This window comes from Protomyctophum parallelum (assembly GCF_964188405.1).
Source record: "Protomyctophum parallelum genome assembly, chromosome: 17".
Classification (NCBI taxonomy): domain Eukaryota; kingdom Metazoa; phylum Chordata; class Actinopteri; order Myctophiformes; family Myctophidae; genus Protomyctophum; species Protomyctophum parallelum.
In genome coordinates, this window is record NC_139719.1 from 45,976,833 (window position 1) to 45,999,193 (window position 22,361).

The 22,361-nt window shown below is 41.4% G+C and overlaps 1 protein-coding gene across 4 annotated transcripts in view; it reads right to left on the minus strand.

Annotated features, from left to right (window-relative positions):
- Positions 1-22,361, minus strand: part of LOC310874968 (uncharacterized protein) — a 104,000-nt gene that overhangs the window by 68,421 nt on the left and 13,218 nt on the right. For 3 of the 4 annotated variants that reach the window (XR_014570601.1, XM_083787941.1, XM_083787939.1), the window contains exons 6-13: positions 21,571-21,684; positions 19,116-19,229; positions 15,233-15,346; positions 12,840-12,950; positions 10,281-10,391; positions 7,670-7,780; positions 5,179-5,292; positions 2,025-2,138 (exon numbers count right to left, since the gene is read on the minus strand). Coding sequence is in view for 3 of the 4 variants with exons in the window: in XM_083787941.1 (XP_083644067.1) it covers positions 2,025-2,138; positions 5,179-5,292; positions 7,670-7,780; positions 10,281-10,391; positions 12,840-12,950; positions 15,233-15,346; positions 19,116-19,229; positions 21,571-21,684 (903 nt within the window). In the remaining variant the exon portion in view is untranslated. The remainder of the gene's footprint in view (positions 1-2,024; positions 2,139-5,178; positions 5,293-7,669; positions 7,781-10,280; positions 10,392-12,839; positions 12,951-15,232; positions 15,347-19,115; positions 19,230-21,570; positions 21,685-22,361) is intronic. The other variant, XM_083787940.1, reaches the window with a different exon arrangement.

Consider the following 22,361-nt stretch of genomic DNA (forward strand, 5'->3'; position numbering starts at 1 on the left):
CAGCTGGAAGAAAATACACATCAGGAAAAATTACAGTTTCTGAAGGAAAGGGGGCTTTGTTTTGCATGCTTATGTGCTGGCCACCTGAGCCGTAGTTGTGGACAGCGCTTGATGTGCAAAGTCTGTGGACGAAGTCACCCCACTGTGCTGCACATTAATAGGGAAGCTTCAGAACGGGTAGAGGAGCCATCCAATGATCAACCAACGGCAGCGCAAACATGTGGACATACAGGGGCCGGTAAGGACCGGTGTGTGTTGTCCATTCTACCTGTCAGAGTGAAAGCAGCTCAAGGAAATTGCATCATAGAAACGTACGCCTTCTTAGACCCTGGTAGCTCAGCTACATTCTGCTCTGAAGATCTAATGCAGAAATTAAACATCACAGGTGGAAGAACCAACTTCGTGTTGAGCACCATGGGGCAAGAGGCAGTTGTTCCAGCTTATTCCTTGAATGGTTTGGAGGTATCTGAGTTGGACAGTAATAACTTTTATGCTTTGCCAGAAGTTCTCACACAGAGGAAAATGCCAGTCACCGCTGAGAACATGGCAACACCTGAGGAACTGGCTGAGTGGCCGCATTTGTCCAACGTCCACATCCCATGCCTAAAGGCAAATGTTGACTTGTTGATTGGAACCAATGCTCCCAGGATATTGGAACCTTGGGAGGTCATCAAAGGTCACGGGAATGGCCCATATGCTCTAAGGACAGTGCTGGGATGGGTCGTTAATGGTCCACTGAATGGAAACAGTGGAGGTGTAGAGGCAGAGCGTTCATCTGCTATGGTGAACAGGATCTCCGTGTGCAGACTAGAAGAAAGGATAGCTGTGGAAGGTTCAGCAGTACTTAAGGAGGAGAGGTGCTGTTTGGAATTGCCCACCCAGAACGAGGAGTCCTGTCTGCCCAACAAGGTTGAAGTGGCTAGGCAAAGGATCCAGGGCTTGAGGAAAGGGTTCAACAAAGGCTGGCACCAGGAGTTAACTGACTCTGTCATTATAGACTCACCAAAGGAGCAGGAAAATAAAGTGGCATGGCTGAAGGAGGAGGAGTGGTCCAAAACAGTGTTGGAGATCTATTTGGACTCGAATGACCAGGATGTGAGAAAAGAGGACACAGTAAAAAGAAATATCAATGTGTGTGACATGTACACTCCTACTTACCAGGGCATTGCCTGCTGCTCAGATTTGGAGAAACCGAAGACTGATGTTGCCTGGGTACTCAGGTTGAAGGTCAAGGGGATGGAGAAGAGCCGTTGGAGAATAGAGATTCCATTTGCTGGAAAGGATACCTACATGAGCACTTGTACTTGCTTTAAGAGAGGCGGAAGTGAAACCAGAGGAAAGGGAGATTGGCAGCTGAAGGTCATCATTGACTCTTTGGCTCTTCATGGGTTCTGGACTTTTGACGGGGTCAGGAGGTCATTCCAGGCAAACAAGGTCTGGTACGTTCCTTGAAATGGAGGACTAAATATAGCACCATTGAAAGGCTAGTGACAAAATTGTGTTTAGTTCATGAAACATAACATGTTTTGACCCCTTTTTTGGTTTGTCTTTTTGTTTGGTTTGAATTGTTACGGCTGCCTTAACAATTAGGGGCCGGTGTGTAAGGGCCAAAATGACCACTAATGTCGAACACATTTATGTAACCTTGGGGTGGCGCTGTTGTTACATAAGCGTCAGGTTCACGTGCATGGTGAGGGAAGGATTGACCCGGAAGGGCAAACGGCTTTGACCGCAGGTATGTCAGCACTTTGAAATGGTTGGAGCGAAATGTTTTGTCTGTTTCAGTCTGAAGTATCCATTGTCTGTAATCTGTCTAATTATGGTTTATGTCTAATATCACGCAGATCTGATGCTGTACACAATCTTTGCATGGTGAAATAAATACGTTAAAAGCATGGATGGAGAGCTGCCTGTGTGACGTTATTGGGGCTGACACACAGGAATAAACAGCACGGCATTAGAATGGCGCGTCAGTCAGGTCCAGCTACGGGATCAATTCCTTGAGAGATCCGAGGCTCTCACACTGTGAGTCAGGAGGTCCAGGTTCGTTACTGAAGCAAGGAGGATTTCCTTTAGACCAGTCACTCTTTACAGACAGAAGGCTGGGAGTTGGAGACTCTGCTCTGTGGTGGACACTTCTGGAATCATAACAAAGATTATACAATTATCATAATTATGAATGAAAAAGTCACTGTTAAACGTTCTTAATCATTATGTCTCGTTCTACAAGCAGAGAGAAAACAACATCTTGGGTTTTGGGTTTCAGATAGTGAACACTGCAGCACCACTCGGTGCCGCGCTATGAGCTTGTAGATCTGCTATTTTTCAATAGCTAAAGCATAACATAATGCTAACACCAAAAGGGGTTCCCGCCCAAAATGGGTCAATGAAAATATGTTTGCAGGCATTTAGGCCTATTTGCAGGGCTTAAAGCAAAACAAATCCCAAGACTGAAACAGATTTTTTGCAAATCTGCACAGATCTCATTAAATGACCCCTATAATAATAATAATAAAACTTTATTTGTATAGCACCTTTCATGACATGAAATGCAGCTCAAAGTGCTTTACAGAACAATGGAGAATAAAAGAAAAGCAAGGCAACGACATTAAAAAAACAAGCAGTAATGCAATACAGTGAGGACATGAATAACAAAAAATAAAAGATCAATTAAAAGCAATGTTGTAGAAGTGGGTCTTGAGCTGTGCTTTAAAAATGTCTACAGAGGCTGCCTGACGAAGGTACAGTGGGAGCTTGTTCCATGCCGACGGCCCGTAGAAGCAAAAAGCTACTTCCCCGTATTTTTTAGTTGCCATTTTTTTAGGCAAAGCGAGCAGGCCAGCAGTGGAAGACCTTAGGGGGCGGTTTGGGACATATTTAGGCAGGCAGTCATGTAGGTAGGAAGGTGCGAGACCATTGAGAGCTTTATAGACAAGTAAAATCATTTTAAAATCAATCCTAAAAACAACCGGAAGCCAGTGCAGTGATGCCAAAACTGGAGTAATATGTTCTCTCATCTTAGTTCTAGTTAAAACTCGGGCTGCTGCATTTTGGACAAGTTGTAATCAGATTCAGAATCAGATTAGTAATACTATTGCAAATGAATTGTTTTATTATAAATAAAATAGGGCTGTCAATCGATTAAAATATGTAACTCGATTAATCGCATTATTGTCCATAGTTAACTGTGATTAATCGCAAATTAATCGCATATTTTGTATACGTTCTAAATATACCTTAAATCAGTGGTTTTCAAGATTTTTCATATCAAGGCCCATTATTTATTCTGCATTTGAGCCACGGAACCACCATTTGATGACATTTAGCCTTCCAGACCCAAACTAAAGAACTGTATTGATGTTGGCCAATGGTACCATTACGAGAGATAACAGGCCATGTTGATCAAAATAAAACATTTTCTAAGTTTTCTAATTGTGTAGACTCACTGGGAGGGAGAGAGAGAGAGAGGGGGAGAGAGGCGGGGCTCACTGACTGCCTGCATTCACATGCATGCGTCTCTCAACCATTCTGTCAAACTTCACAGTGCGTTAATCGCACATTAAAAAAAATTGTGCCATTAAAAGGATTGTGAGTTAACTAGTTAATAGTGCGTTAACTTTGACAGCCCTAAAATAAAATAAAACAATTGCAAATAAATGCACAGATCATTTGTCTGGAGATCTGTAGCTTCGCCCAGGAATCAGCCCAGCTCCTAATCCAGACAACAGTCTTGTCAAAACTCGACTATTGTAACTCCCTCCTTACTGGCCTACCAGCATGTGCACTTAAGCCTCTCCAGCTGATCCAAAATGCAGCAGCTCGCTTGGTCTTCAACCAGCCAAAATTCTCACATGTCTCCCCCCTGCTCCGCTCCCTCCACTGGCTCCCGGTCGCTGCCCGCACAGAATACAAAACTCTGATGCTGGCATTCAAAGCAACCAAAGGTATGGCTCCCCCATATCTTACAAGTATGATTGAACCCTACAAACCCTCCCGCGCACTCAGATCAGCCAACGCAGGGAAACTGGAAGTACCCTCACTAAAAACGCCGGGACAACGCTCCACACGTCCCAAACTCTTCTCCCTTCTGGCTCCAAAACTGTGGAATGCACTTCCCATTGCAGTCAGAACTGCAGCATCACTCCCAATCTTCCGCCGTAGCCTGAAAACCCACCTTTTCAGACTCCATCATGGCCCATAGCACTTACCCTAACCCCTTAGATAGCATTTCTGTTGGCTTAGATAGCATTTGACACAGACTTATAGCATGTTATGTAGACAGCACTATAATTGTATTGTATATAGTCATAGCACGCCATAGTACATATGTATAGCATAGTAGTGAATATGTATAGTTTATTATGTATAGTGTATGTATAGCTTCATCATATAGATATTCCACTGTTACCTTCTTAGCTTACGCATGTTTCATGATAGATGCTTTTATGTGATGTATTCCCATGCTTTTGTTCTTGCTTAAATGTAAGTCGCTCTGGATTAAGAGCGTCTGCTAAATGCCTAAATTGTAAATTGTAAATTGTTCGAGATCCGCCAGGGAAGAAAAGAGAAGGAAAACCAACGTTTAAAAAGTACATTTGTGTTGATTTCTTTCGCTGGTTCAACTTCTGCCTCTTCTGAGTTGGAGCGCATGCATGCAGAAGCAGCGCACGTGCGCAAACGCGTGCATGTGCGCTCAAGAGCGAGCTTACGCAATGCATTATGGGGCAGATTTGCTTCGCTGTGTTTTTGTAGTGACCATCGGATGCTCCCTACAATTCCCGGTGCATTGTGGGATACTTCAGTCCACTACATTAGGGTGCTAAAATGCTCACTACATATTCGGACACTATAACAAAATGGCGTAACCCCAAAGTAGTGCACTATATGGGGCATAGGGAGTGAATTCGAACGCAGCCAGGGTGTAAAACATGGACTGGACCATTCAGCCTGGCAGAGACAGGGTGTAAAACATGGACTGGACCATTCAGCCTGGCAGAGACAGGGTGTAAAACATGGACTGGACCATTCAGCCTGGCAGAGACAGGGTGTAAAACATGGACTGGCCCATTCAGCCTGGCAGAGACAGGGTGTAAGACATGGACTGGACAATTCAGCCTGGCAGAGACAACCATACATACATGTATTGTGTTGTATGTATTTATAGGAGGGTTGACATACTGTGAGTCAGGAGGTCCAGGTTCGTTACTGAAGCAAGGAGGATTTCCTTTAGACCAGTCACTCTTCACAGACAGAAGGCTGGGAGTTGGAGACTCTGCTCTGTGGTATACATTTCTGGAATCATAACAAAGATTATACAATTATCATTATTATGAATGAAAAAGTCACTGTTAAACGTTCTTAATCATTATGTCTCGTTCTACAAGCAGAGAGAAAACAACATCTTGGGTTTTGGGTTTCAGCTAGTGAACACTGCAGCACCACTCGGTGCCGCGCTATGAGCTTGTACATCTGCTATTTTTCAATAGCTAAAGCATAACATAATGCTAACACCAAAAGGGGTTCCCGCCCAAAATGGGTCAATGAAAATATGTTTGCAGGCATTTAGGCCTATTTGCAGGGCTTAAATCAAAACAAATCCCAAGACTGAAACAGATTTTTTGCAAATCTGCACAGATCTCATTAAATGACCCCTATAATAATAATAATAAAACTTTATTTGTATAGCACCTTTCATGACATGAAATGCAGCTCAAAGTGCTTTACAGAACAATGGAGAATAAAAGAAAAGCAAGGCAACGACATTAAAAAAACAAGCAGTAATGCAATACAGTGAGGACATGAATAACAAAAAATAAAAGATCAATTAAAAGCAATGTTGTAGAAGTGGGTCTTGAGCTGTGCTTTAAAAATGTCTACAGAGGCTGCCTGTCGAAGGTACAGTGGGAGTTTGTTAAACTACAGAGGCTGCCTGACGAAGGTACAGTGGGAGTTTGTTAAACTACAGAGGCTGCCTGACGAAGGTACAGTGGGAGCTTGTTCCATGCCGACGGCCCGTAGAAGCAAAAAGCTGCTTCCCCGTATTTTTTAGGCAAAAAATAGCCGATCTATAAGCAACGCGACGTCCGTGTTGTGAGCTTGTAGATCGGGTACTTTTGGTAAAGAAAGACCAAAAGTAGCCGATCTACAAGCTCTGCTCACAATACGGACGTTTGGTGTTAACAGAAACAGCAGTCCAATAAATTACTATCTATAGGCCTACATAATGAAGTTTTAATGTATTTATCGCAATTCAATGACATAATGTTAGATAACATATTTTTTTCATGGCAGGAATTAATGAATGTTAATAAAACATATGTTCGGACACAATTAATGTGTCTCACATGCATGTATTTAGCCTACGTTTGTGATAAAGAATCTCGCAAAAATATTCTACAGCAAGCAACTGATTCCTCTCCTAACGTCATGCGCTGGGCCTGGGTGATACAATGCATCAGATTAGTAATACTATTGCAAATTAATTGTTTTATTATAAATAAAATAGGGCTGTCAATCGATTAAAATATTTAACTCGATTAATCGCATGATTGTCCATAGTTAACTGTGATTAATCGCAAATTAATCGCATATTTTGTATACGTTCTAAATATACCTTAAATCAGTGGTTTTCAAGATTTTTCATATCAAGGACCATTATTTATTCTGCATTTGCGCCACGGAACCACCATTTGATGACATTTATCCTTCCAGACCCAAACTAAAGAACTGTATTTATGTTGGCCAATGGTACCATTACGAGAGTTAACAGGCCATGTTGATCAAAATAAAACATTTTCTACGTTTTCTAATTGTGTAGACTCACTGGGAGGGAGAGAGAGAGAGAGGGGGAGAGAGGCGGCGCTCACTGACTGCCTGCATTCACATGCATGCGTCTCTCAACCATTCTGTCAAACTTCACAGTGCGTTAATCGCGCATTAAAAAAATGAGTGCCATTAAAAGGATTGTAAGTTAACTACCGGTAGTTAATAGTGCGTTAACTTTGACAGCCCTAAAATAAAATAAAAAACAATTGCAAATAAATGCACAGATCATTTGTCTCGAGATCTGTAGCTTCGAGATCCGCCAGGGAAGAAAAGAGAAGGAAAACCAACGTTTAAAAAGTACATTTGTGTTGATTTCTTTCGCTGGTTCAACTTCTGCCTCTTCTGAGTTGGAGCGCATGCATGCAGAAGCAGCGCACGTGCGCAAACGCGTGCATGTGCGCTCAAGAGCGAGCTTGCGCAATGCATTATGGGGCAGATTTGCTTCGCTGTGTTTTTGTAGTGACCATCGGATGCTCCCTACAATTCCCGGTGCATTGTGGGATACTTCAGTCCACTACATTAGGGTGCTAAAATGCTCACTACATATTCGGACACTATAACAAAATGGCGTAACCCCAAAGTAGTGCACTATATGGGGCATAGGGAATGAATTCGAACGCAGCCAGGGTGTAAAACATGGACTGGACCATCCAGCCTGGCAGAGACAGGGTGTAAAACATGGACTGGACCATTCAGCCTGGCAGAGACAGGGTGTAAAACATGGACTGGACCATTCAGCCTGGCAGAGACAGGGTGTAAAACATGGACTGGACCATTCAGCCTGGCAGAGACAACCATACATACATTTATTGTGTTGTATGTATTTATAGGAGGGTTGACATACTGTGAGTCAGGAGGTCCAGGTTCGTTACTGAAGCAAGGAGGATTTCCTTTAGACCAGTCACTCTTCATAGACAGAAGGCTGGGAGTTGGAGACTCTGCTCTGTGGTACAGACTGGAATCATAACAAAGATTATACAATTATCATTATTATGAATGAAAAAGTCACTGTTAAACGTTCTTAATCATTATGTCTCGTTCTACAAGCAGAGAGAAAACAACATCTTGGGTTTTGGGTTTCAGATAGTGAACTCTGCAGCACCACTCGGTGCCGCGCTATGAGCTTGTAGATCTGCTGTTTTTCAATAGCTAAAGCATAACATAATGCTAACACCAAAAGGGGTTCCCGCCCAAAATGGGTCAATGAAAATATGTTTGCAGGCATTTAGGCCTATTTGCAGGGCTTAAAGCAAAACAAATCCCAAGACTGAAACAGATTTTTTGCAAATCTGCACAGATCTCATTAAATGACCCCTATAATAATAATAATAAAACTTTATTTGTATAGCACCTTTCATGACATGAAATGCAGCTCAAAGTGCTTTACAGAACAATGGAGAATAAAAGAAAAGCAAGGCAACGACATTAAAAAACAAGCAGTAATGCAATACAGTGAGGACATGAATAACAAAAAATAAAATATCAATTAAAAGCAATGTTGTAGAAGTGGGTCTTGAGCTGTGCTTTAAAAATGTCTACAGAGGCTGCCTGACGAAGGTACAGTGGGAGTTTGTTAAACTACAAAGGCTGCCTGACGAAGGTACAGTGGGAGCTTGTTCCATGCCGACGGCCCGTAGAAGCAAAAAGCTGCTTCCCCGTATTTTTTAGGCAAAAAATAGCCGATCTATAAGCAACGCGACGTCCGTGTTGTGAGCTTGTAGATCGGGTACTTTTGGTAAAGAAAGACCAAAAGTAGCCGAACTACAAGCTCTGCTCACAATACAGACGTTTGGTGTTAACAGAAACAGCAGTCCAATAAATTACTATCTATAGGCCTACATAATGAAGTTTTAATGTATTTATCGCGATTCAATGAAATAATGTTAGATAACATTTTTTTCATGGCAGGAATTAATGAATGTTAATAAAACATATGTTCGGACACAATTAATGTGTCTCACATGCATGTATTTAGCCTACGTTTGTGATAAAGAATCTCGCAAATATATTCTACAGCAAGCAACTGATTCCTCTCCTAACGTCATGCGCTGGGCCTGGGTGATACAATGCATCAGATTAGTAATACTATTGCAAATGAATTGTTTTATTATAAATAAAATAGGGCTGTCAATCGATTAAAATATGTAACTCGATTAATCGCATTATTGTCCATAGTTAACTGTGATTAATCGCAAATTAATCGCATATTTTGTATACGTTCTAAATATACCTTAAATCAGTGGTTTTCAAGATTTTTCATATCAAGGCCCATTATATATTCTGCATTTGAGCCACGGACCACCATTTGATGACATTTAGCCTTCCAGACCCAAACTAAAGAACTGTATTGATGTTGGCCAATGGTACCATTACGAGAGATAACAGGCCATGTTGATCAAAATAAAACATTTTCTAAGTTTTCTAATTGTGTAGACTCACTGGGAGGGAGAGAGAGAGAGAGGGGGAGAGAGGCGGGGCTCACTGACTGCCTGCATTCACATGCATGCGTCTCTCAACCATTCTGTCAAACTTCACAGTGCGTTAATCGCACATTAAAAAAAATTGTGCCATTAAAAGGATTGTGAGTGCCCAGGCCGTAGCGTAACGGTCTGGGCACCGGACTGGTGATCCAGTCGCGGTGTGCCGCGGGTTCGACTCCCGGACCCGACACGGCCTTTACCGCATGTCATCCCCCCATCTCTCTCCCGTTTCCTGTCAGCCTACTTTCTATCCCTTAAAAAATCAATAAAGGCGTAAGCCGCAAAAAAATATCTTAAAAAAAAAAAAAAAAAAAAAGGATTGTGAGTTAACTAGTTAATAGTGCGTTAACTTTGACAGCCCTAAAATAAAATAAAACAATTGCAAATAAATGCACAGATCATTTGTCTGGAGATCTGTAGCTTCGAGATCCGCCAGGGAAGAAAAGAGAAGGAAAACCAACGTTTAAAAAGTACATTTGTGTTGATTTCTTTCGCTGGTTCAACTTCTGCCTCTTCTGAGTTGGAGCACATGCATGCAGAAGCAGCGCACGTGCGCAAACGCGTGCATGTGCGCTCAAGAGCGAGCTTACGCAATGCATTATGGGGCAGATTTGCTTCGCTGTGTTTTTGTAGTGACCATCGGATGCTCCCTACAATTCCCGGTGCATTGTGGGATACTTCAGTCCACTACATTAGGGTGCTAAAATGCTCACTACATATTCGGACACTAAAACAAAATGGCGTAACCCCAAAGTAGTGCACTATATGGGGCATAGGGAATGAATTCGAACGCAGCCAGGGTGTAAAACATGGACTGGACCATTCAGCCCGGCAGAGACAGGGTGTAAAACATGGACTGGACCATTCAGCCTGGCAGAGACAGGGTGTAAAACATGGACTGGACCATTCAGCCTGGCAGAGACAACCATACATACATTTATTGTGTTGTATGTATTTATAGGAGGGTTGACATACTGTGAGTCAGGAGGTCCAGGTTCGTTACTGAAGCAAGGAGGATTTCCTTTAGACCAGTCACTCTTCACAGACAGAAGGCTGGGAGTTGGAGACTCTGCTCTGTGGTACAGACTGGAATCATAACAAAGATTATACAATTATCATTATTATGAATGAAAAAGTCACTGTTAAACGTTCTTAATCATTATGTCTCGTTCTACAAGCAGAGAGAAAACAACATCTTGGGTTTTGGGTTTCAGATAGTGAACACTGCAGCACCACTCGGTGGCGCGCTATGAGCTTGTAGATCTGCTGTTTTTCAATAGCTAAAGCATAACATAATGCTAACACCAAAAGGGGTTCCCGCCCAAAATGGGTCAATGAAAATATGTTTGCAGGCATTTAGGCCTATTTGCAGGGCTTAAAGCAAAACAAATCCCAAGACTGAAACAGATTTTTTGCAAATCTGCACTGATCTCATTAAATGACCCCTATAATAATAATAATAAAACTTTATTTGTATAGCACCTTTCATGACATGAAATGCAGCTCAAAGTGCTTTACAGAACAATGGAGAATAAAAGAAAAGCAAGGCAACGACATAAAAAAACAAGCAGTAATGCAATACAGTGAGGACATGAATAACAAAAAATAAAATATCAATTAAAAGCAATGTTGTAGAAGTGGGTCTTGAGCTGTGCTTTAAAAATGTCTACAGAGGCTGCCTGACGAAGGTACAGTGGGAGCTTGTTAAACTACAGAGGCTGCCTGACGAAGGTACAGTGGGAGTTTGTTAAACTACAGAGGCTGCCTGACGAAGGTACAGTGGGAGTTTGTTAAACTACAGAGGCTGCCTGACGAAGGTACAGTGGGAGCTTGTTCCATGCCGACGGCCCGTAGAAGCAAAAAGCTGCTTCCCCGTATTTTTTAGGCAAAAAATAGCCGATCTATAAGCAACGCGACGTCCGTGTTGTGAGCTTGTAGATCGGGTACTTTTGGTAAAGAATGACCAAAAGTAGCCGAACTACAAGCTCTGCTCACAATACGGACGTTTGGTGTTAACAGAAACAGCAGTCCAATAAATTACTATCTATAGGCCTACATAATGAAGTTTTAATGTATTTATCGCGATTCAATGAAATAATGTTAGATAACATATTTTTTTCATGGCAGGAATTAATTAATGTTAATAAAACATATGTTCGGACACAATGAATGTGTCTCACATGAATGTATTTAGCCTACGTTTGTGATAAAGAATCTCGCAAAAATATTCTACAGCAAGCAACTGATTCCTCTCCTAACGTCATGCGCTGGGCCTGGGTGATACAATGCATCAGATTAGTAATACTATTGCAAATGAATTGTTTTATTATAAATAAAATAGGGCTGTCAATCGATTAAAATATTTAACTCGATTAATCGCATGATTGTCCATAGTTAACTGTGATTAATCGCAAATTAATCGCATATTTTGTATACGTTCTAAATATACCTTAAATCAGTGGTTTTCAAGATTTTTCATATCAAGGACCATTATTTATTCTGCATTTGCGCCACGGACCACCATTTGATGACATTTAGCCTTCCAGACCCAAACTAAAGAACTGTATTTATGTTGGCCAATGGTACCATTACGAGAGTTAACAGGCCATGTTGATCAAAATAAAACATTTTCTACGTTTTCTAATTGTGTAGACTCACTGGGAGGGAGAGAGAGAGGGGGAGAGAGGCGGCGCTCACTGACTGCCTGCATTCACATGCATGCGTCTCTCAACCATTCTGTCAAACTTCACAGTGCGTTAATCGCGCATTAAAAAAATGAGTGCCATTAAAAGGATTGTAAGTTAACTAGTTAATAGTGCGTTAACTTTGACAGCCCTAAAATAAAATAAAACTATTGCAAATAAATGCACAGATCATTTGTCTCGAGATCTGTAGCTTTGAGATCCGCCAGGGAAGAAAAGAGAAGGAAAACCAACGTTTAAAAAGTACATTTGTGTTGATTTCTTTCGCTGGTTCAACTTCTGCCTCTTCTGAGTTGGAGCACATGCATGCAGAAGCAGCGCACGTGCGCAAACGCGTGCATGTGCGCTCAAGAGCGAGCTTGCGCAATGCATTATGGGGCAGATTTGCTTCGCTGTGTTTTTGTAGTGACCATCGGATGCTCCCTACAATTCCCGGTGCATTGTGGGATACTTCAGTCCACTACATTAGGGTGCTAAAATGCTCACTACATATTCGGACACTAAAACAAAATGGCGTAACCCCAAAGTAGTGCACTATATGGGGCATAGGGAATGAATTCGAACGCAGCCAGGGTGTAAAACATGGACTGGACCATTCAGCCCGGCAGAGACAGGGTGTAAAACATGGACTGGACCATTCAGCCTGGCAGAGACAGGGTGTAAAACATGGACTGGACCATTCAGCCTGGCAGAGACAGGGTGTAAAACATGGACTGGACCATTCAGCCTGGCAGAGACAGGGTGTAAAACATGGACTGGACCATTCAGCCTGGCAGAGACAACCATACATACATTTATTGTGTTGTATGTATTTATAGGAGGGTTGACATACTGTGAGTCAGGAGGTCCAGGCTCGTTACTGAAGCAAGGAGGATTTCCTTTAGACCAGTCACTCTTCATAGACAGAAGGCTGGGAGTTGGAGACTCTGCTCTGTGGTACAGACTGGAATCATAACAAAGATTATACAATTATCATTATTATGAATGAAAAAGTCACTGTTAAACGTTCTTAATCATTATGTCTCGTTCTACAAGCAGAGAGAAAACAACATCTTGGGTTTTGGGTTTCAGATAGTGAACTCTGCAGCACCACTCGGTGCCGCGCTATGAGCTTGTAGATCTGCTGTTTTTCAATAGCTAAAGCATAACATAATGCTAACACCAAAAGGGGTTCCCGCCCAAAATGGGTCAATGAAAATATGTTTGCAGGCATTTAGGCCTATTTGCAGGGCTTAAAGCAAAGAAAATCCCAAGACTGAAACAGATTTTTTGCAAATCTGCACTGATCTCATTAAATGACCCCTATAATAATAATAATAAAACTTTATTTGTATAGCACCTTTCATGACATGAAATGCAGCTCAAAGTGCTTTACAGAACAATGGAGAAGAAAAGAAAAGCAAGGCAACGACATTAAAAAACAAGCAGTAATGCAATACAGTGAGGACATGAATAACAAAAAATAAAATATAAATTAAAAGCAATGTGGTAGAAGTGGGTCTTGAGCTGTGCTTTAAAAATGTCTACAGAGGCTGCCTGTCGAAGGTACAGTGGGAGTTTGTTAAACTACAGAGGCTGCCTGACGAAGGTACAGTGGGAGCTTGTTCCATGCCGACGGCCCGTAGAAGCAAAAAGCTGCTTCCCCGTATTTTTTAGGCAAAAAATAGCCGATCTATAAGCAACGCGACGTCCGTGTTGTGAGCTTGTAGATCGGGTACTTTTGGTAAAGAAAGACCAAAAGTAGCCGATCTACAAGCTCTGCTCACAATACGGACGTTTGGTGTTAACAGAAACAGCAGTCCAATAAATTACTATCTATAGGCCTACATAATGAAGTTTTAATGTATTTATCGTGATTCAATGAAATAATGTTAGATAACATATTTTTTTCATGGCAGGAATTAATGAATGTTAATAAAACATATGTTCGGACACAATTAATGTGTCTCACATGCATGTATTTAGCCTACGTTTGTGATAAAGAATCTCGCAAAAATATTCTACAGCAAGCAACTGATTCCTCTCCTAACGTCATGCGCTGGGCCTGGGTGATACAATGAATCAGATTAGTAATACTATTGCAAATGAATTGTTTTATTATAAATAAAATAGGGCTGTCAATCGATTAAAATATTTAACTCGATTAATCGCATGATTGTCCATAGTTAACTGTGATTAATCGCAAATTAATCGCATATTTTGTATACGTTCTAAATATACCTTAAATCAGTGGTTTTCAAGATTTTTCATATCAAGGACCATTATTTATTCTGCATTTGCGCCACGGACCACCATTTGATGACATTTAGCCTTCCAGACCCAAACTAAAGAACTGTATTTATGTTGGCCAATGGTACCATTACGAGAGTTAACAGGCCATGTTGATCAAAATAAAACATTTTCTACGTTTTCTAATTGTGTAGACTCACTGGGAGGGAGAGAGAGAGAGAGGGGGAGAGAGGCGGCGCTCACTGACTGCCTGCATTCACATGCATGCGTCTCTCAACCATTCTGTCAAACTTCACAGTGCGTTAATCGCGCATTAAAAAAATGAGTGCCATTAAAAGGATTGTGAGTTAACTAGTTAATAGTGCGTTAACTTTGACAGCCCTAAAATAAAATAAAACAATTGCAAAAAATTGCACAGATCATTTGTCTCGAGATCTGTAGCTTCGAGATCCGCCAGGGAAGAAAAGAGAAGGAAAACCAACGTTTAAAAAGTACATTTGTGTTGATTTCTTTCGCTGGTTCAACTTCTGCCTCTTCTGAGTTGGAGCGCATGCATGCAGAAGCAGCGCACGTGCGCAAACGCGTGCATGTGCGCTCAAGAGCGAGCTTACGCAATGCATTATGGGGCAGATTTGCTTCGCTGTGTTTTTGTAGTGACCATCGGATGCTCCCTACAATTCCCGGTGCATTGTGGGATACTTCAGTCCACTACATTAGGGTGCTAAAATGCTCACTACATATTCGGACACTATAACAAAATGGCGTAACCCCAAAGTAGTGCACTATATGGGGCATAGGGAATGAATTTGAACGCAGCCAGGGTGTAAAACATGGACTGGACCATTCAGCCTGGCAGAGACAGGGTGTAAAACATGGAGTGGACCATTCAGCCTGGCAGAGACAGGGTGTAAAACATGGACTGGACCATTTAGCCTGGCAGAGACAACCATACATAAATGTATTGTGTTGTATGTATTTATAGGAGGGTTGACATACTGTGAGTCAGGAGGTCCAGGTTCGTTACTGAAGCAAGGAGGATTTCCTCTAGACCGGTCACTCTTCACAGACAGAAGGCTGGGAGTTGGAGACTCTGCTCTGTGGTGGACACTTCTGGAATCATAACAAAGATTATACAATTATCATTATTATGAATGAAAAAGTCACTGTTAAACGTTCTTAATCATTATGTCTCGTTCTACAAGCAGAGAGAAAACATCTTGGGTTTTGGGTTTCAGATAGTGAACACTGCAGCACCACTCGGTGCCGCGCTATGAGCTTGTAGATCTGCAATACAGTGAAGACATGAATAACAAAAAATAAAATATCAATTAAAAGCAATGTTGTAGAAGCTGCATTTTTGAGCTGAGTTTTAAAAATGTCTACAGAGGCTGCCTGACGAAGGTACAGTGGGAGTTTGTTAAACTACAGAGGCTGCCTGTCGAAGGTACAGTGGGAGCTTGTTCCATGCCGACGGCCCGTAGAAGCAAAAAGCTGCTTCCCCGTATTTTTTAGTTGCCATTGTTTTAGGCAAAGCGAGCAGGCCAGCAGTGGAAGACCTTAGGGGGCGGTTTGGGACATATTTAGGCAGGCAGTCATGTACCGTAGGTAGGAAGGTGCGAGACCATTGAGAGCTTTATAGACAAGTAAAATAATTTTAAAATCAATCCTAAAAACAACCTAAAAATAGCCGATCTATAAGCAACGCGACGTCCGTGTTGTGAGCTTGTAGATCGGGTACTTTTGGTAAAGAATGACCAAAAGTAGCCGATCTACAAGCTCTGCTCACAATACGGACGTTTGGTGTTAACAGAAACAGCAGTCCAATAAATTACTGTCCAATAAACTGTGTTTATGTGAATGCATTTTATATAGTATTTTAATGCATCTGTGTGTTTTTAAAACACACAGATGCATTAAAATACTATTTAAAATGCATTCACATAAACACAGCAACAGTGATCATGAACAGTGGCATTCAAAGAGAGGATGAACAGGATTTAGTTTATTTATAGAGAGTCATATCAGGCTTGGAGAGCACCGAGGGGGCAGGGGCTCAAACCAGGATGTATCAAATAGATATATTAATACAGGTAATTGTTCTGACCAAGCAATAGGCCCTGCGGTAAGCCCCGCCCGCTCGCTCAGCTGCCTCGATACCGTTGTTAAGCAGGACAAACATCAGCGAACCTCCATTGAGGACCGTGTTATGTCGGCGTTTTTCCGAAGAGGAATAGAAGCATTCATATCAACAACATTCATACTATAATAACGCCATGGTGAAACGTTGCTGTTGGGCGTCCTGCAACAGTGCTTAATAAGTACCCAGAACGTTTGGGGCATTTCTTTTTATTCCTTTCCCCGTGGGTGCGCACATCATGCACATGTCAATGTTTACATTCTGGAGGTGGAGGACGCGGCGGTCACTCATTCACCCTCCCTGCTACTAAATCATACTATTAACGTCAACTTTTACTAAACAATGTTTAAATCAATCGTCTAATAAACAACTAACAACTTACCTTGGAGCAAATGGTGTGCTTTGTAACTTTCTAATCTCCACGCTCAGTTGCTTGTGTTGGTCTCCAGCCTCCAGTCACGTTCCCTCCCACTGCGGTTCAGAAAAAGAACGCTGCTTACCATTTTCGGCACATTGTATCCAAAAAGTGAAGGTCCGCTAATGGTCTAAACTATTTTGAATTTAGGAACGGCAAATAAAATAGTTTAGACCATTAGCGGACCTTCACTTTTTGCATGCAGAAGGGGGTAAGCAGTTCTTTTTTTTCTGAACCGCAGTGGGAGGGGACGTGACTGGAGCCTGTGGTTGAAGACAGTTATGTGGCTGCCGTCCAACACAAGCAACTAGAAAGTTACAAAGCACACCATTTGCTCCAAGGTAAGTTGTTTGTTGTTTATTAGACGATTGATTTAACCATTGTTAAGTAAAGGTTGACGTTAATACTAGTATGATAGTAGCAGGGAGGGTGAACGAGTGACGCCACCGCCGCTTCCTCCTCTAGAATGTAAACATTGTGCGCACCCACGGGAAAGGAATAAAAAGAAATGCCCCAAACGTTCTGGGTGCCTATGAAGCACTGTTGCAGGACGCCCAACAGCAACGTTTCACCATGGCGTTATTATAGTATGAATGTTGTTGATATGAATGCTTCTATTCCTCTTCGGAAAAACGCCGACAGCCCGACATAACACGGTCCTCAATGGAGGTTCGCTGATGTTTGTCCTGCTTAACAACGGTATCGAGGCAGCTGAGCGAGCGGGCGGGGCTTACCGCAGGGCCTATTGGTTGCAATAGCCGTGCTGAAATTAGCACGACAGTACACCTAGCCGTAATATTTTTTAGAAAGGATCACATTATAAATGTATCAGTTGTGCATCAGAGCAGCAGCAACATTGTCTTAGGAAAGGAACAAAAACAAAACAATTTAAAGAATACATTACATGTTCAACTCGACTCCGTCTCGTTCCTGACCGCATCACCGTCGTGGCAATAATCACGTTAAACCACACCCTCTGGTGTAATATTGCTTAATTAAACGTCATGCTATAATTATCCATACTAAATGCCTCTGTCTCTACACTGCCCAGCAGGGTGTATAGCAAGCACCATTTGTGTTGTTTTTACTTGTACTGTCCACTACTGTCATGTGAGTATAGGACCTTATATGTGACATTAATTTGCGTATTTATTGCATGTTGATTTTCTTGTATTCTATGGTATGACATATTTATATATTTGTCCCTGTATTATATTGTAATTTGTTATTTGCAATAGTATTTGAGGAATGTCACAGAAGCACTGTAACTTTAAGAGTCACATGACTGGACTATGCAGCTGCTATCCGTTAGGATGATTACATGCTGCTTTCTGATTGGCTGTTCTATACCTATGAAATGTATTTAGTGATGTCAGCCTATTCTGAATCAGGCCTGAGGAAGGTCAAAGAGCAAGAGGAAGGTCAAAGAGCCAAACGTTGCGTTTGACATTGAATAAAAAGCTCTTGAATCAGCAGGTGACAGTGTGCGGGTCTGCAGAGGTCCTCCCTTCAAACAATGTCATTGGACAGTAAAATAAGCAACGTCTGAAACTAAAACTGACTGATGGCAGCCAGCACATTAAATGTATAATTATAAATCTTGAACTCTCGTCTATCGCAAGTCTTTGCGAGCTCCGTGCAAGTGGATGGAGCTCGTGGGGAGAGTCTCACGACAGGCTGGAACACCGCGACCGCGTTGCTGTGCAGTACAAGAGTGACGCGACACATACCGTTGACATGAAGACAGGATTTATACCAAAGAAATGTTATTACCGCGCCATGGAAATAAGCGAATTAGCACTAAAACCCAGCGCCCCATTGAGGGCTTATGGTGGGGTAGGGGATTTTTAGCACAAAATAACAGCTGGACCACTTTGGTGCCGAGCTAACAACTGCAACGAAAGGTAAGAAAGCCTTCTAGCATGTTGTTCCTGAATGCTTGATCTGCTGTGAGAAGTTATCATATTGAATGAATGCTCATTATCAAACATGTATTTAATCATTTTAAACCCCATATCCCCATATATAACACACAACATATAATAATATATTATATATACATCATATACGATATGGTTTGACTATACTTATATATTTCATAATGTATATAATGTATGGTATACGATAGTAATAAGAATATATAATTATATAGTGCAGTACGCCATAGTTCCCCTTTTGTAATGGCATTAGTGCTCTTTGCTTCTGTATTTATCGAAGATAGTTTGATTTGATTTGACTTGGAGTACACAATTCAGACACCAGATGGAGCTGTTGGTTGTAAAGGACTTCATTTTTCAGTCATCTGTCTGGTCAATTAAAATTCAAACCTTTGGTCAGTAGAGTGGTGTCCATCTTTGAAGTCAACAGCTCGACACATGGACGAGTCACTCTTCATGGAGACACAGCTGGTTACAGGAGAGACTGCTCTGTGATGATCAACCCTGTTAAAGACAAGCAATTGGTTGCAATAGGCTCTCCAGCCGTGCTGAAAACAGCACACCTAGCCGTAATATTTTTAGAAAGGATCACATTATAAATGTATCAGTTGTGCATCAGAGCAGCAGCAACATTGTCTTAGGAAAGGAACAAAAACAAAACAATTTAAAGAATACATTACATGTTCAACTCGACTCCGTCTCGTTCCTGACCGCATCACCGTCGTGGCAATAATCACGTTAAACCACACCCTCTGGTGTAATATTGCTTAATTAAACGTCATGCTATAATTATCCATACTAAATGCCTCTGTCTCTACACTGCCCAGCAGGGTGTATAGCAAGCACCATTTGTGTTGTTTTTACTTGTACTGTCCACTACTGTCATGTGAGTAGGACCTTATATGTGACATTAATTTGCGTACTGTCCTCTACTGTCATGTGAGTAGGCCCTTATATGTGACATTAATTTGCGTACTGTCCACTACTGTCATGTGAGTAGGACCTTATATGTGACATTAATTAGCGTACTGTCCTCTACTGTCATGAGTATAGGACCTTATATGTGACATTAATTTGCGTACTGTCCTCTACTGTCATGTGAGTAGGCCCTTATATGTGACATTAATTTGCGTACTGTCCTCTACTGTCATGTGAGTAGGACCTTATATGTGACATTAATTAGCGTACTGTCCTCTACTGTCATGTGAGTAGGACCTTATATGTGACATTAATTTGCGTACTGTCCTCTACTGTCATGTGAGTAGGACCTTATATGTGACATTAATTAGCGTACTGTCCTCTACTGTCATGTGAGTAGGACCTTATATGTGACATTAATTAGCGTACTGTCCTCTACTGTCATGTGAGTAGGCCCTTATATGTGACATTAATTAGCGTACTGTCCTCTACTGTCATGTGAGTAGGACCTTATATGTGACATTAATTTGCGTACTGTCCTCTACTGTCATGTGAGTAGGACCTTATATGTGACATTAATTTGCGTACTGTCCTCTACTGTCATGTGAGTAGGACCTTATATGTGACATTAATTAGCGTACTGTCCTCTACTGTCATGAGTATAGGCCCTTATATGTGACATTAATTTGCGTACTGTCCTCTACTGTCATGTGAGTATAGGACCTTATATGTGACATTAATTTGCGTATTTATTGCATGTTGATTTTCTTGTATTCTATGGTATGACATATTTATATATTTGTCCCTGTATTATATTGTAATTTGTTATTTGCAATAGTATTTGAGGAATGTCACAGAAGCACTGTAACTTTAAGAGTCACATGACTGGACTATGCAGCTGCTATCCGTTAGGATGATTACATGCTGCTTTCTGATTGGCTGTTCTATACCTATGAAATGTATTTAGTGATGTCAGCCTATTCTGAATCAGGCCTGAGGAAGGTCAAAGAGCAAGAGGAAGGTCAAAGAGCCAAACGTTGCGTTTGACATTGAATAAAAAGCTCTTGAATCAGCAGGTGACAGTGTGCGGGTCTGCAGAGGTCCTCCCTTCAAACAATGTCATTGGACAGTAAAATAAGCAACGTCTGAAACTAAAACTGACTGATGGCAGCCAGCACATTAAATGTATAATTATAAATCTTGAACTCTCGTCTATCGCAAGTCTTTGCGAGCTCCGTGCAAGTGGATGGAGCTCGTGGGGAGAGTCTCACGACAGGCTGGAACACCGCGACCGCGTTGCTGTGCAGTACAAGAGTGACGCGACACATACCGTTGACATGAAGACAGGATTTATACCAAAGAAATGTTATTACCGCGCCATGGAAATAAGCGAATTAGCACTAAAACCCAGCGCCCCATTGAGGGCTTATGGTGGGGTAGGGGATTTTTAGCACAAAATAACAGCTGGACCACTTTGGTGCCGAGCTAACAACTGCAACGAAAGGTAAGAAAGCCTTCTAGCATGTTGTTCCTGAATGCTTGATCTGCTGTGAGAAGTTATCATATTGAATGAATGCTCATTATCAAACATGTATTTAATCATTTTAAACCCCATATCCCCATATATAACACACAACATATAATAATATATTATATATACATCATATACGATATGGTTTGACTATACTTATATATTTCATAATGTATATAATGTATGGTATACGATAGTAATAAGAATATATAATTATATAGTGCAGTACGCCATAGTTCCCCTTTTGTAATGGCATTAGTGCTCTTTGCTTCTGTATTTATCGAAGATAGTTTGATTTGATTTGACTTGGAGTACACAATTCAGACACCAGATGGAGCTGTTGGTTGTAAAGGACTTCATTTTTCAGTCATCTGTCTGGTCAATTAAAATTCAAACCTTTGGTCAGTAGAGTGGTGTCCATCTTTGAAGTCAACAGCTCGACACATGGACGAGTCACTCTTCATGGAGACACAGCTGGTTACAGGAGAGACTGCTCTGTGATGATCAACCCTGTTAAAGACAAGCAATTGGTTGCAATAGGCTCTCCAGCCGTGCTGAAAACAGCACACCTAGCCGTAATATTTTTAGAAAGGATCACATTATAAATGTATCAGTTGTGCATCAGAGCAGCAGCAACATTGTCTTAGGAAAGGAACAAAAACAAAACAATTTAAAGAATACATTACATGTTCAACTCGACTCCGTCTCGTTCCTGACCGCATCACCGTCGTGGCAATAATCACGTTAAACCACACCCTCTGGTGTAATATTGCTTAATTAAACGTCATGCTATAATTATCCATACTAAATGCCTCTGTCTCTACACTGCCCAGCAGGGTGTATAGCAAGCACCATTTGTGTTGTTTTTACTTGTACTGTCCACTACTGTCATGTGAGTAGGACCTTATATGTGACATTAATTTGCGTACTGTCCTCTACTGTCATGTGAGTAGGCCCTTATATGTGACATTAATTTGCGTACTGTCCACTACTGTCATGTGAGTAGGACCTTATATGTGACATTAATTAGCGTACTGTCCTCTACTGTCATGAGTATAGGCCCTTATATGTGACATTAATTTGCGTACTGTCCTCTACTGTCATGAGTATAGGACCTTATATGTGACATTAATTTGCGTACTGTCCTCTACTGTCATGTGAGTAGGCCCTTATATGTGACATTAATT